The sequence below is a fragment of the Aptenodytes forsteri genome, unplaced genomic scaffold (genome assembly GCF_000699145.1).
Source record: "Aptenodytes forsteri isolate BGI_AS27 unplaced genomic scaffold, ASM69914v1 Scaffold16, whole genome shotgun sequence".
Classification (NCBI taxonomy): domain Eukaryota; kingdom Metazoa; phylum Chordata; class Aves; order Sphenisciformes; family Spheniscidae; genus Aptenodytes; species Aptenodytes forsteri.
The window spans coordinates 2,566,481-2,582,600 of NW_008794753.1; the positions used below are offsets into that span (position 1 = coordinate 2,566,481).

Below are 16,120 nucleotides of genomic sequence, written 5' to 3' on the forward strand. Positions count from 1 at the left end.
AGGGTTGTGGTAGTTTTTTTTTTCTCCCCCCCCCCCCTCGTGCATTTGAGATCCTGTATTAAAAAAATTTCAACAGGATTTTGAAAATAACCGAGAAATGCAGCACTGAATTCTGTGGCAGACAGGATTTTTTTCACATGCCAGTTAAACCATAGTGACCTCAAATGGTAGCAGCATGACTTTTTTAAACCCATGGAAAAAAATATTCCAGAGTACTGCGTCACTTACAGTCACGATTATAGAGCTTATGTGCAAGAACACAGTTTCAGCTCCTATTCTGAAATACAGATAATACTTTGCAGCTACATTCATTTGCCTTGGAAAACATCTTTGTTTTCTTTCAGAATTAACTGCCCAAATTCCACCCTATTTATCTCATCACCTACAGATTAGCACATCCAGGTACTTACAGTCACGATTATAGAGCTTATGTGCAAGAACACAGTTTCAGCTCCTATTCTGAAATACAGATAATACTTTGCAGCTACATTCATTTGCCTTGGAAAACATCTTTGTTTTCTTTCAGAATTAACTGCCCAAATTCCACCCTATTTATCTCATCACCTACAGATTAGCACATCCAGGTTGGAATATTTTTCATGTGCATTCTAAGAATATTAATAATTGTTAATTGTTATTAAAATAAGGGACATTTCTCAGATTTAATCTTGGAGCTTCATGCAGACAGTTGATGACAAATGAGTTCAAAAGTCAGTAAAACTTCTATTACAGAAATGTTGTCTAAAACCTTAGCTGCTTTCTTAGTTGAATGTTTTTTTGTGAAAGCATACTAAGTTTTTACAATATGTAACAGAATGCAATTAACACAGCCTTTTACCTCATCATCATGGACCAATTCTTTTTTCACTACTTTCATAGCATAAATTTGATCATTCTTTTTTAACCGAACTAAAAGAACTTTGGCATAACTTCCACGTCCGATAACTCTGATTAAATCAAAGTCCTGTAGTCCAAGCCCCTGAGAAATCTTAATTCCATCCATTCCATCAATGACTGGTTTGATATCCTGTATAAAAAGAAACAGATGCTAGAAACAGAAGACATTTTCATAACAAGTAACTATTAAAGCAAAGAGGTCTTTAACCACTGGACAGAATTTGCTGAGTTTGCTTGTCATTGTCATTGGCACACAGATCTGAATGGCTGATTATAACACATTTGTTTAGAAACGTTTGGTTGGTATTGGTTTTGCTCTTACTAAAAGTTACTGCGTTTTTCAAAGCAGTAGTTTGTTCAATGAATCATTTAAATATTCCCTACTGGAAAACAGAAGGTGATGCCTTGAGAAATGAGGTTTTATTCAAATTCTTGAACCGCAGGCCATGTAGAATTATCCTTTGCACAAAGTGAAGACCATCTTTCATATTCTGACAGATATTGTGGTACAAATTAATACAGGCTATCTAAAAAGAGGATGGATAAGGAAACAATGATTTGCTAATGCATATTATATAATGAATATACCCGTCTTGGCTTCAGTTTAGGCAACAGCTGTCTGTATCAAGTTCACTACAGTTTTAATGAAGATTTCTAATAGGTGCTGGGGAATATACAGAAGCAGATGCCAGTTTCTCAAATGTGAGAATTTGCAGGAAATATTCCACTATGAAGAATGTTATTTTAAAATTCATTATTTAAAAAGATAAATTTTATCTTGACTGTTTGCTGGAATTAGATGTGAATACGTGAGACTGAAGATCAAGCAGTTGAACTAGACAAATGCAGCATGTACTTTGACGTTTCATGTTTTACCAATATATACAATGCTTTGACATACTTCCGTGGCCTATTTTTATCTGACCTCATACTACTGTACTTGTAGACAGATCAGCATTCTGCTGAACTATGGAAAGTATTTATATAAAGAATCTTGACCTAGGATTGACTGCTATTAGAAGAGATTGCTCTGAGCTTAAAGATTCTAGTCAACAAAGCTCCCAGAATGCCACTTCCTCTCTGTAGGATACCTTAAATTATTTTAGTAAAGCTCAAAAGTAAGGTGGGAAAATTAGAACAACATAATTCAGGACAGTTGAGCAAACAGCACCTATCAAAATTTAAACACAAACAGTATCTACCTGAGCACTAACCATAGCAGAAGTCAGCAATTCTAGACAGCAATTAAAATTCTCTGACATGTTTTAAATCTATACCCTTCCATCTCTGAATTTGAGATAAAATCTAAAGACACGTGACCGAAAATAAGGCAGTCACTTATCCAAGAGCAGGAACTATTTAAGTGTGAAATAATGGTAGTGACAAGTATTGTAGTGGAGGTAGAGGAAAAAAAAGGTGCAGGCTTGTTAAAAGTGGGATATCAAACTAACTGTTAGTGTTCTGCAGAATGCATCCTATTTATTAAATACGCCAGAAGCATTTTTAAAAGAAATGTCTTGAAGCCCTTCAGAATTAAAGTGTATTGGGATTTTTCAAACTGCTTTAAGGGAATAACATTCGTGGTATGCAGAGACTGTGTCAGGCCGTCTACAAAAGAGCTGAAAAACAGAGTTTAAGTGTATGTTATTCTACTTGTATATCCACAGTAGCTGTCTATAAATTATTAGGTATTTTATTTATAAAACATGTCAGAGAGATGGATAGTTAATGTATTATCAGACTGAACCAACTTTCATAATGATAGCCTGCAGAGGTAGCCTGAGGGTGATAAAGAGTGTACAACCATTAGAGAGAGCAGCCAAGACAATGTCAAAGCCACCATTTGCTGCAAGGACCAATAAAGTCAAACCCTCTGCTAAATCACTGTTGTTCCAACATGAATGGAGGGGAGAAAAAAAAAAACAAAAAAGTCTTTCTCACATCATGATTGGGATAACAAGAGCTGTATACAGAAGAAATCTGAAAAATCCAACAAAAATGCTTAAAAAAAACCCAAACAATTTTCAGAAAGAAAACCCAGACTTCTTTTTTTAAAAGGTAGCAGAAAAAAAAAGGACAAATAATTAGCTATTTTATAAAAAGTTGTATGATTAAGAGTGTATAAATGTGATTTAAAACAGTATTTTTAAAAAAATACCTCAGAGTCATCTTTAATGTTGTCATGTTTCCGGTTTGAAGGAATGTAGGGAACTGGAAAAGAAATCAAACAAGTACTATGGTTATTAAGGCCTTCATTAGAAACAATTTTAAAAATTGATAAATGGAAAGATTTAGTAGCTTAGGGTCAGCAGTTTGCTTTAAATACTACGGGACAGTTGATCAAATTTTTCTACTTTATTCTTGTAATCCTGACAGCAGGTCCTACGGGCACTGCAGAAACAACCAACTCTGAGACAGTAAGAAATTCATCAATGAACCTTTGAGCTCATAATAGTATCTGACAAAGCCAGTCATTTTGGAGAATGGGTACGATAAATGGGCCCTTAAAACAAGACAGGTTAAACCATCAAAAATATTAACCTAGAAAGAGTACTCCAAATCGCACAAAATTAAGAAATACTTAAAGTCTGAGGGTGCACTTATATTAGCATCATAGTTTCGATCTGAAGTGCAGGGGTTTTGTTTGTTTTAAAAAGTAAATCGATTGTTGCCAATTGCTCCGTGCTTAACTTCACATTCTGGAATGGTTTCAGAGCATATGAATTTAGGATGAAACCGAACCAGATGATATGCTCCAGAGATACATTTACTGTAATTGAGTCCCTAATAAGCATTTAGTCCATGGGACTAAACTAGAGCTAATCCAAAGTAAACTTTAAAAAAAACCCAAACAGGTAGAGTGGAAACTGGGCCTCCAAATGGGGAAACACATGAATTCCAACTTAACAAGAAAGTACTCACTTCCATCAGTTTCTTCTGAAGGTAGGTCAACTTCATCATTTTTATCATCTAACTGAGGTTCCTGGGAAGGCATGACCGAATCCTTGCAAAATACATAAGTTATATAGGAAAAAAACGTCAGTTTATGCAATTCCTTTTAAGTGAGCATGTCTTGCCATACAACTACAATACAATGAGAACCTTACGTTTGTATCTTCCAGAATGAAAACTGGATTTTGTAGAAAGTATTTCCGAATATTAACATTTTGTAATGCATTATAAAACCAGCCTACCAAAAGCCTAAATACTATGTCAACCGTTCTCTGCAACTACAACAGATGTTTAGCTGTCTTCTGAAAGATTAGTATATTTTATTGCAAAGTTCAAACTTTAGTTCTATTTAAGACTTCTGAGTCTGTTTCACATGGAACTGTAACAAAGTAAACACTTCAGCATGCTGTTACACACTCAATTTAGAGCACTGGCATATTCCTTTCCTGTTTAAAAAACATTAATTGTTACTCATCATGCAAGGGTATTGCATAAATTGGTAAAGATCACAATACCAAATAGTTTTACAGTACATTTGGCCCCTGGTCTCATTCACAACTCATTATGAGACGTGTAGGACTATTCTAGTAGGTATAGCAACATGCAGAAATAAATTGGCAAAGAATCTAGTCATGTCAACACACATGATACGCAATACCAATAAAGAAAAATACTGGTTTAAGTTTTGAGTTAGAGACAACATGATGCAACAACCAGTGAGATACTGGTTATATTCTGTGATGAGTATGGGGAAGGGCTAAAATTCAGGGATACAGATTAATGTTTAAAGCCTAGGAAAGACACTAGCATTGCCACCAGAATATATGAGGGGAATGGAGAGGATGAGAATAGTACTGGAGAAACTGAGATGGCAAGAACATGAAAGCAACAAGCCTTTTTGCAAGCGGTAGTGCAAAAGCACACTAGTGCCTTAGTTCTTAAAACATTCCCATAGGCTAAAAAGAACAAACGCTAAGGTTGTCAATGACAACTCTTTATTTATCTGTAAAATACAATAGGTCTACTGGAGAAGTCAAACTCAAGCTTGCTCACACTTAAGTCATATCACAAGTTTTCTTTTCTCACTTTGTCTCTACTGCTCACAATCCAAAGGCTTGTCCTCCATAGATATTTCAGAAACTGAAAACCAAATACCACCACGTATTACAAAACCATGCACAGCATTTAATTACTTCAGATGCACATCTAGAAACAGCAACTCAGGATGCAATGAAACATCTTAGCTTTATACAGAATGCAAACTTACCATATGCCTTTTGCAGGTCAGTGGAACAAGTATATGACAACGTTTATGGACCAACAATTTGCAGTTGATACACTTGTAGCCTTGCCTTCCGAGACCCCATATCCTTTCACTGCACTGGCCACAATACGCTCTCTAAAAGCCAGAATGCATATTATCAATTCAATTCTCAATTCCTTTCTGTAGGTGAGTAGTTATCTAGCAGCAAGAATCCACCCAACAAGAACCCATCCTAGTCACCTCCTAATAGATGTTCAATAATAAATCTTTTAGAATATCCAGGGTTTCCCTAATAACTGAAGGTTACACTTCATACTTAGAATTCAGCTAAATGCAGTCCTTTTTTAATGAATGTTAAGAAAACAAATATTTCAAACATATGGAACACATTACAGCCTAACATTAGCAAATCATTCTTAGAGAATAAGTATATTTTGAATTTCAGGTTCTGACAGAGGTTACCCAAACAAAACTGACAGGAATTTGTACTACACAATTATGCATAAAAAGCACCCAAACTCACTGCTTTGGAGAACACTGGCATAAAACGTTACAAAAGACAAGTATGAAGAATGTTCTATATCTGCACCTATATACTTTAACAGTGGTATTAAAACTCATCTATCAAGTCTGATGTAAAACCTCTGTATGTTGCACTATTTAATATCAAAAAATATATGGCCTTTTTTATACATGCAACAAAATGGCATCTCAATAAATTAAATCAAAATGAGGACAAATTAAGAAGCCAGACATTCTACTGCTGACTATAACAGGGCAGGTCTTAAAATAATTTTTCCAGTGTTTGTGTGCTGTGGTCATTTTATCCACTTTACCCAAAATGCCAAATAGCAATCTGAGATTCTTGCATGCCAAGAAGTCACCTAGTCTCAGTTATCCCTCTACACAGTGCACAGGTTGCCAACAGAAGACTTACCCATTATTCCCTATCTGCAAATTTTCTCCAGTAATTACTGTAACAGGCTAAGACATTGCCTATCATTCTGCAAGCTGCACATGAAGTCCTGCACTCATCCCCCATTTCAGGCTTAGACAGAACTCTGCAACTGTCCCAAAGCCACAAAACAGTGAAAGTCTGTTCCTCCCAGCAAACTGCAAGTTAGAGTGTGGTTATTCAGATCCTCAGACTAATGAATCACACGCAGTGTCCTGCCCAAAAGCGTTAAACTACTATAAATCCTTACTAGTAGTATGGGGGGGAAGAAATAATGATCAAAGAATGGATCATTTTTAAAAAATATTTTCTGTATTGCCCTTCTTGTATTTTGATAGTTGTAGAAAACAAAGCTTAACTACATCCCATTCATATGCACAGCCAGTCCTCCTTGATCAGGAGAAACCCAAACTGCATTGCCCAGGAAAAAAAAACAAAAAACATACTGCCTAATAAAAGAGGAAGCCTTGGACATCTATAGCCACTTCTTTCAAAATTCCTGGTCCATCAGACTTCCTTCAGTATTCTTGTATAGGTTTGGCAGCAGTAATATTAAGACTAAATAAAATGTCTTAGGCCCTGGAAATGACATACAAGAAAATAATCTCGTTTACTTCAGTCAGATGCAGGGAAGCGAGGGGGCGGGGGGGAAGGATGTAGGGGCAGCTCCCAAATTCCTTCAGTAACACAGGTATCCCTCTCATATAACCTCTCCAAAACACATACAAACACAGCAATAACAATGAGTTAACCTTTACATTATGTTCAACAAGATTAAAGTTTAGATTCTTGCATGTGTTCATTTACCTGAATTATCTGAAAGAGTTTTAAAAGGTTATTTTGAAAAAGGAATAAATTCATGAGGTAATAGTCCAGTCTTAAAAATTCAATCAACATTAAAATTTGGTATCTAATTCAGTAATACATAAACATATCTGACCAAAATTTATTATTAATTTATACATTTTAATGTCACACTTTACAGTTTACAGTTCATGTCAACTTTATTACTAACTGCAGTCGGATATGGTTTGTGTTCTGGCTTTATATGATTTCATTTCTATACAGACAGTTATAACAAAGTAGTTTTGTTTAGGATTGTTGACAAATGTTGACAAATTCACTATTTGCCTAATTTCAATTAAAACATCATTATCTATAACTTTATGGATTATTAATGTGGCAGGGATGCATTCACAACGTTTCAAAGGAATATGTTTTAACTACATAGCAAATAAGCACAAAAAAGTATACATTTCATACTATAAATTAAAAAAATTTATTTGGTACACCACATTCTACAAATGCATGCTATAATTCAGATATATGACATTTTTCACATATCTAGTGATAAGATACTGAGTTTTAGGGGCCTCTTCCTTCTTTCAATGCAGTTTTGGGGTGGGGAGCATTAGGAAAAAAATGCTAATTTAATTTAAAAAAAAAAATGTGTTACTGCTCAATCAAAAAGTTAACTCACCTCACTGTACTCAGTTTTTGTATGGAATTCCCAAAAGCGTATACTACATTTGTATATATGCTGCAGTACTTAGGCGTAATGGGATAAGTGAAGGAGGTGTCTCAGCCTTAAAGCTACATTCACTTGCTTATGTGGATTAAGTCAGACTCTTAACGCAGTTGTATTTTAGCTCAATAAACCAGATTCTTTTTTCTTAATTAGATTATGTAGTATCTCAGATTCAGAACAGTTAAAGCTAACGTCAAGAGCTCTAATCTTTAAGAATGACAAAAAGTACTGAACGTAAAAGATTATGCTAACAAGCAATCAAAGCCACATAAAGAGTGGAGAGGGGAAAAACTGCTCCAAGTATGCATCAGTTTAAATAGTCACAAAACCAGTTTTTTAGAGGCTTTAAAAATAAATAATTTCCACCAATCATATATTATTAACTCCATCCCAGATTCAAAGACTTTCAAGTTCTTCTGATTGTAATGACCTGAATAACACTGCATAGACTGAGAAGTCACATGAATAAGCATCTTCCTTTCTTTTCAACACTCAAATACAGAAAAAGCACAGACTGAGAAAACAATTACCACAGAACGTTACCAAAACCCAACATTTTATGCAACAGTACTCACTCTGTTAAAACGTTTCGCTTGAAACAAATGCCCATTCACTCGGTACAGCTTCCTCCATCTTCTGGCTCCACGTCGGTAGATTGATTCTAAGGAAGAAATTAAAAAGGTGTAAAGAAGCAGCATGGTAGCACAGCAATACCAGACACACTATGTTAAGCAAGTTGTGACTTAAAACAATCTTGCTTTTCTAAATATCAACGCACAGCTAAAATCCCTGCTGGTTTTTTTTTTTGGTTTGTGTGTTTGTTTTTTTTTTAAAGGCAGCCGTAAATGACAGCTTCTGCAGGATGTGCTTTCACCACTGCCTCTCCCTTTTCTCTATCCCTGTCTCTTTTTCCTCACATGATCATAATCTTGTTACAGTTTCTTGGCTGCTTGCTGTTTGAGCTCAGGTGAGAGGGACAGATAACCGTTAAAGAAACAGCTTCCTCTAGTAGAATTACGATGCTGATCTCACTGTGTCACCTTCACATGTAAACACGTAAAGGATGTTTGGTGCTAATAGTGATTTAGATACGCAATATTAAAGATATTACAAGTCTTGAGAGTTACATTATTTGACCTCATTTTTATCTTGCCATTAAACATTACCAAAATACTTCTTCCGTTAGGAAAACAGTTCAAGTGTAGGTCTGCAATTATTTCTAATATAGTCTAAACATAACAACAAGAAATCATTTAATCTGTTTAAGCCAGACTTTCCAAGAGGCCATACATGACAGTACCTAACATCTACTCCAAATTACTTTTGTTGTCGTCGCTTTTCACATACATATGTGCAATTTTTGTGTGACTGGCTAATTAAAGAATTTGATATTTAATACTAAGTGTTGAAAAATGCGTTGGGCAACACCAGTCCTGTTTAGAGCTGCACACAGCTGTAATGGCGACACAGCCAACCCCTGCCACATAAGCAGGATCATGAGCTTTCCACAGCAGGCAATACCAGTGGGTACTGGGTGGAGTGGGGAGTACAGGGGGAAAAGAAGAGGGGGGTGAGTTAAGCAAAAAATTCAGCAGTGATGTTAAAACTGACAACATACTCTACTATCAAGAGGCTAAAAAATAGATATAAAAAAAGTCAGATTTGGCAAGATTTTCATTGCTGAATAATTAGTTCTAATTAAGAGATTCAAACTTAGGAGTTCTCAAAGTTTACTGTAATATTTGAAGTTAACAAGCATCTTTTAGACAGTGAGACAAGTCTGACACATCCCCTTAAACATTTCCAGGAAAAGTATTTTACAGTGTTTTTATGGGTGCTATAATATCCTCTTACTTGAAAAATAAATGTGAAAGACTAGAATAATTCTTATTTCAATACCATTATTTTAAAGCTATCTTCAGTAACATGGTAAGATTTTCCAACACAAAGTTTTAACTGTATGCGTTTTTTAAAAAAAAATATTTATACTAGTTATAATGCAACTTAACACAGTTGGCAGCTGGTACAACATATTAATTTTTCTGTTTGAAGTAGATGAAATATAAGTAAGGCAGTTTCACAGGGAATGGAGAACTAAACAGCATAGGAAGTATAAATAACTGTCTGAGAAGACAACAGAAAAATAAACACTTTTATGATACCTTGTGGATGGCTACATATATGCTATATTTGGTACCTAGGTACACTGGTTCTCCCAACCAAAACAACTCAGTATCATAAAAAGCAGTTGTATTTGGTCAACATAAAGCGATCCTTGCTTCTTTCCTGTCACCTTAACAGGGTCTATCATATTGCTTTATTTTTCTCTTTTAGAACAGTTGTAACTTCTCCGTAAGAATCTCAGTCAGGAAACAGGGGAGGGGGGTGGTGTTGGGGTTTTTTGTTTGTTTGTTTTTAAACTGAGTCCAATATTATGTTAGCTGTTAAAGCTGTCCTTTAATCAGTGTAATACAAGTGAAACAATTTATAACAACCAATATTGTATATAGAAAAATATGCAATGCGAACTAAAATGCCCCAGACAATGCAAAGAACACAACATAAAAACTTTGATAGACTTGACTGATAAACAGTGCTACATTCTGACAGGGTATTAAACTGTAAATTTATAATCCTCAGAAGCTAATGCAAAACCATCTTAAATTTTCATCTTTAAAGTTTCTGCCTTTCAAGTTTTAAACAGTTAAGTTTTAAATATCCACATCTTATCAAAGATGAAGTCTTCTTTTTTTTTTTTTAATATAAAACCCCAAACATTTTCACTGTCAGAAGATAACACAAGTAGTAAATAGTTTCTCTGCTGTAAAATTGTTTTAACTTAATATTGAGCAAGCCAAAATCACAGGCTACTGACATACGATGTGTGAACACTGATTGTAATACCGGGTCTGATCTGAGATACTCTATTTTTGTCCTTCAAAAGCAAGGCACATAAAAGTATTGAAGTTTCTGTGACTCCACAAATCTACAGTGCCAAATCCACAAACATCCATATGTTACTCTATTTGCATGTGCAAATGTTTACTTTGCAAGCATTTGAAACAGACATTGCACTATTAAATGAATTGTTAACAATTTGAAAAAAACCCCAACTTCTCCAAGGAGCTGAAAGACTGCATGCCATAGAAGTGGCAAAGATACAGTTACTAGAATACAGGTGTATCACCTGATATGTTTATTTGACTCACGTAGCTCTTCAAAATCTGCCAAATATAAACTTTAAAGCAAACAAACCCCCCCTGCTTTTCCTAAGTGCAAAGAAAATTTAAATGAGAACCTAGCAAAACTATTGCAAAGTTTTTGCCTAAATATGCTCGAACACAAACATTAATGAAAAACTGTTCCACCATTTGTAGGATGACTTTTCACCAAGAGAAAAAAAAACTTCACAAGGATTTTTTCCAAAATAGCTAATTGATTCATCAGACAAAGCACCATATGGAGGCAACCTAATACATCTGTGTTCCGAACATTAGCTTATCACTGACATGAGGAATATTAAGTGAATGATAAGTTAACGAGCAGCTTGCACTGATGAAGTCTGTAAATAAAGGAGCAAGTCACTTCCCTAATTAATGATAAATATTAAATCAAAGTCAGGGGGTTAGATCATATACTTGTGAGGCAACAGTCTAACAAAAACTGAACTTAATATAGTGTAGCTTTAAAAAGTAGGGATCTCTACAATTTACTGCTATGACTGCCACTGATCCAGTATAGGGTCTAAGGCAAATCAATTCCTATGCCCCATCTCTAAAAGGGGCCAAGGCAAAAAATGAGAAAACAGCGATCATTGAAAGACACATCTTGATATCACAAGTTCTATTATTATTATTATACAGTAAGACTAAATTTCCATCACAGAATAATATGTTCTTAGTACTATCAATAACAGTATTCATTTTTGTAATCCATATTCAGCCAGTGGCACAAAGTCTAGTTGGAGTCCAGTGACTATCAAGTGTACCCCAGGGGACAAAACTGGCTCCAATCCTATTCAACATCCTCATTAGTGATCTGGATGGGGCAGAGCAAGTTCGCTGATGATACAAAACTGGGAGGACTGGCTGATACACCACATTGTTGTGCTGCCAGAGAGACTTCAACCCCTGGAGAATTCAGCAGGCAGGAACCTCATGAAGTTCAAAGGGAAGTGCAAAGTCCTGCACCCAGGGAGGAATAACCCTATGCACCAGTATATGCTAGGGGCCGACCAGCTGGAAAGCAGCTTTGAAGAAAAGGACCTGGTGGGCAGCAAGTTGAACATGAGCCAGCAATGCACCCTTGTGGCAAAGGCGGCTAACCGTGTCCTGGACTGTTAGGAAGAACATTGGCAGCAGGTCAAGGGAGGTGATCCTTCCCCTCTATTCAGCACTGTGAGGCCACATCTGGAGTACTGCATCCAGTTCTGGGCTCCCCAGTACAAGAGAGGCATGGCGCTATTGGAGAGAGTCCAGAGAAGGGCCACTAAGATGATTAAGGGACTAGAGAATCTCTCATACGAGGAAAGGCTGAGAGAGCTAGAACTGTTTAGTCTAGAGAAGAGAAGGCTCAGAGACATCTCATCAATGTATACAAATACCTGAAAGCAAGATATAATTAAGACTGAATCAGACTGTTTTCAGCGATGCCCAGTGACAGGACCAGAGGCAATGGGCACAAACTGAAACACAGGAGGTTCCATCTGAACATCAGGAAACACTTCTTCACAGTGAGAGTGACTGAGCACTGGAACAGGTTGCCCAGAGAGTTTGTAGAGATATTCAAAAGCCATCTGGACATGATCCTGGGCAACCTGCTTAGAATAACCTACAGAACTGGACTAAAACATGTATTCTATGTACCTAGTAATGCACTCATGAAAGAGGACATCCTCCTTAAAAATTCACTTAAGGATTATGGCAGATTATAAAAAGGAGTTTGGGTTTTTACTATCATTATTATTTTGAAGCATTATCAGCTTCAAAAATCCTAACTACAGCTATACTAGATCAAAGAAACCATCTTGAACACTAAACAGATTCTTAAAATTGCAGTAAGTATATATCTTGAAATAAGAAACAAACAATTTATTGTCAGTGTTCTGTGTGATGTGTGAACAAAGCTCTAATCTTAGTATGCATTTCACCCCTACACTTCATATGGGAAAAGGACACTTTTGAACCTGAAACAAAATGTTTTGGTACGTGTTTCTAGAACACTTCAGAATAAAACAAGTAAGGAATTCTGTGATTCTTGATAACCAAGAACTAATACAAGTTTTTACAGCCATGATTGATCCCAGCCACCTAGAAAAAGGAATGCCATTACAAAAGCATGAGTATTTAATTACTGTGTTTAATGAAAAGGGCTACTTTTTTTTGTACGTGAACAAGTTTAGATGAAAACTCAAAAGGTATTTTAAGCTGCTAACAGGGATAACAAATTTTTATTGGGGAACACATATATTCTAATTACAATGAATGTACTGAATTTTATCTACTTCCAAGACTGGAAAATTGGAGGGGAAAAAAAAAAGACACTTTTTCAAGTTAAGATTACAAGGGAAATAAAAATACTCAAACTGAATGTCTGAAACAAAATTAACCAGCTGTCTCTACATAAAAAGCAGTGTGAAGCAACTGACTGTTGCTGTTGTGCAATTCTTCCCTCTGTTGTCAAGCTGTGCAACTACATCACTAACAGTAATGCACAATGAACCTTGTAAATATATTTAATGCTGTTTTTTCAAAGACATTCCCTAGGGTTGGGGTTTTTTCATCTTTTAAAAAAATATTGTAGAAAAAACTTAAGGAAAAAATTAAGTACACAAAAAAAATGTAATTGTGGATATAAATGGATGAGCAATTTCTCTATTGTTCAGTGTTCATTCCAAGTTAACTCATCTACAGAAGATACTCCCCCAATTCAATAATGACCTCCCTCAGAACTCAGCAGAAAGGATGTGAACCTTGCCTTTGAAAACATAACTTGGTAAAGTAGGGAGAGATAGAAGAAGGCACAATTATTTGTCAAATGACAACATACTTTCCCAGCACTGGAGAAGAGAAACAATTTAAAAGACAGGCCCAACCTGCCCCAAAGCCCAAAATATTATTTTTCTGTCTGAAAGTTTAGAAATGCTTGTATTTTCCAGAATAAGTAAGCAAATTCATCAGTTGTCTGAAAAGTGTGGTTTACACCAATGAATGGCAGTAAGATGGCCACAAAAAAATTATTTCCTCTGCATTTGGATTTACAAATGCAATTCCAAAGTCTGCTTTTATGTGATCAAACTATAATGAAATCTTTTACTATACTAAGCACAGAGATAATTTGCTATTGCTGCAAATCACTTCTCAGAGATTAATGCAACTTGTTTACAGGCCAATTACATTGCCTGCCAGCTGGACAGTATGAGAATGCCCAGTTTTTGTTTTGTTCTTTTAATGTTTTGCTGAGCAGACAAGTGAGCATTCTTTCAAAACCAACTCATGAATTACAAGTAGGAAATTGATATTGGTATTTCTGTTAGACTCTGAATTAGATAAAAAGATAAAATATAAAAATAATTCCATACAAAGAAAGGACAAATTTTGGGAAAGTAAATTTTAAAAAACTTTGATAGTATGTTGTTTCACATATCTGTTACTTAATATGTCCCAAATAATTAAACTGAAACAATAAAACTGCTTTCTGAAGCACGCAACAGACATACATTGTATGGGATGTTAATTGGCCCTTCTTTTTATTATGAATAAGCGTCTCTGTACAATTGCCATTCCTTTTCAGAAGTCAGAAAAGGAAAAGACAGTATCCTTAACAATATATAGGTATTAACTGCTTTCACCTCTTGCAGTTATTAAAATGGTTAGAAGATAGCATTTTATTTTTTATTCAATTTAATTTAAAACTGATAAGCAGTTGGGGAACCATATCCCCATCCTTCTTTTCTTTTTCAACAGACACTAAAATTAACTACAAAGTCAGATCAACCTCTATGGAAAAAAAAACCAAGCACAATTAAGATAGCAATAACGACAAAGGAAGCGTACTACATATAGGATCAGCAGAGAACCAACAAGGAAATAAAACTGTATCTCATAGAACAGTAATATTTACCCAGCATTTATTGCAACACAGCTAAAATACTGTTTGAATATCCTATTCCCCACTGACTTAGAAGGGGGTCAACTGACTCTCACTTCAGGACTGCTAGGTGGAAAACCTGTCCTCCACACACATTGTTTTCTCATGCATGACCTCTTGGTTGCTCATATTCAGATCCTTCTGTTAAAATGGCTCCATGCCATTGCAAGGTGGTAAGTCACATTTACGAAGACAATGCCATCCAATAAAAACAGAGCTAACATCTCGTTTTGAAAAAGTCTCTCCACTGCACTGGTGCTGTATGCCCCTTCAGATCAATCACACCTGTTAATGCCTTATGCTCTTCAAGTTAAAAAGCTCATTATGAATGGCTATTAGAAAATCTGGATTGCCTTGTCATTAAAAATACCGATTCTGTTCAGAATACATGAGAAAATTAAGAAACCAAGGGATCTAATAACTATTTTTAAAAATACAGGCTTTCAGTTTCAAACAAAAAAATAATACAACCTTATATTCACAGAAATGCAAGAAATAAAATGTTTAGACAATACGTAAGTTGTCCTTAAAAGTTCCCTTTACTTGTGATCAACAGAGGGACTGATCAATCGGAAAAATACTGTGGATGAGGCCTCAGAGATGCACCTCACAGAGAGACACCCAGAGTGGAAGACAATGATGCATCCTACCAGAACAACAAGCAAGATAGTTACTTTAGCTATCAAACAAACAGGAGACATCCAAGGATTTGACTTAATATCTCTTGAGCAAAAGAAAATAATAATCCGATACTTTAAAAGAGATACCTAAACAATTAGTAGCAAACACAGTTTACAGAATTATTTCTTGAAAATTGCAATGGAAATGTAACCCTCCAACAATTATGGCAAACAAATGCATGAGATAACTTGGCATGTTTCTGGCAAACAAACAAACAAAAAAAGAGACTTAAAAAAAAATCTCATAATAAGATATAGCAAAAAACACATTTTAAATTGATCCAGATTGCCTTCACACCAAGTTTAAGAACTGTAATTGTTTTGGTTAGGCTGCTGTGTGCATTAAGTCCCATGGCTACAGTGGCTGGCTGGCTTGCATACGAGTTGGGCAATGCACAGGAACAGACAGCTATAACTTGAACCTCATGCAAAACTCAACGTCACCTTCAGCAAAGAAAGATTGTACAATTTAACATATCTACGTCACATTCAACAATTTGTTTCTTTTCATTAAAGACCACTGTGCACGTAAGAGTTGAACAGTTGAATACACTTGCAATGTTACCAAGACGGATAAATCTGGTATTAAACTAGGGCAAGAGTAGGATTCTCCCAGTCACCCAGCGGAGAAACTGTAGCAAGTTTGGGTGATCCACTTATTTCCACAGTGAATTCTAGAACGCCAACTGTGAAGT

At 35.6% G+C, this 16,120-nt stretch overlaps 1 protein-coding gene across 1 annotated transcript in view; it reads right to left on the minus strand.

The window, feature by feature from the left end:
- Positions 1–16,120, minus strand: part of PRKCZ (protein kinase C zeta) — a 73,081-nt gene that overhangs the window by 30,633 nt on the left and 26,328 nt on the right. Inside the window, exons 5-9 of the mRNA XM_009274142.1 lie at positions 8,172–8,257; positions 5,117–5,248; positions 3,820–3,901; positions 3,056–3,108; positions 839–1,027 (exon numbers count right to left, since the gene is read on the minus strand). Of these exons, the coding sequence (XP_009272417.1) occupies positions 839–1,027; positions 3,056–3,108; positions 3,820–3,901; positions 5,117–5,248; positions 8,172–8,257 (542 nt within the window). The remainder of the gene's footprint in view (positions 1–838; positions 1,028–3,055; positions 3,109–3,819; positions 3,902–5,116; positions 5,249–8,171; positions 8,258–16,120) is intronic.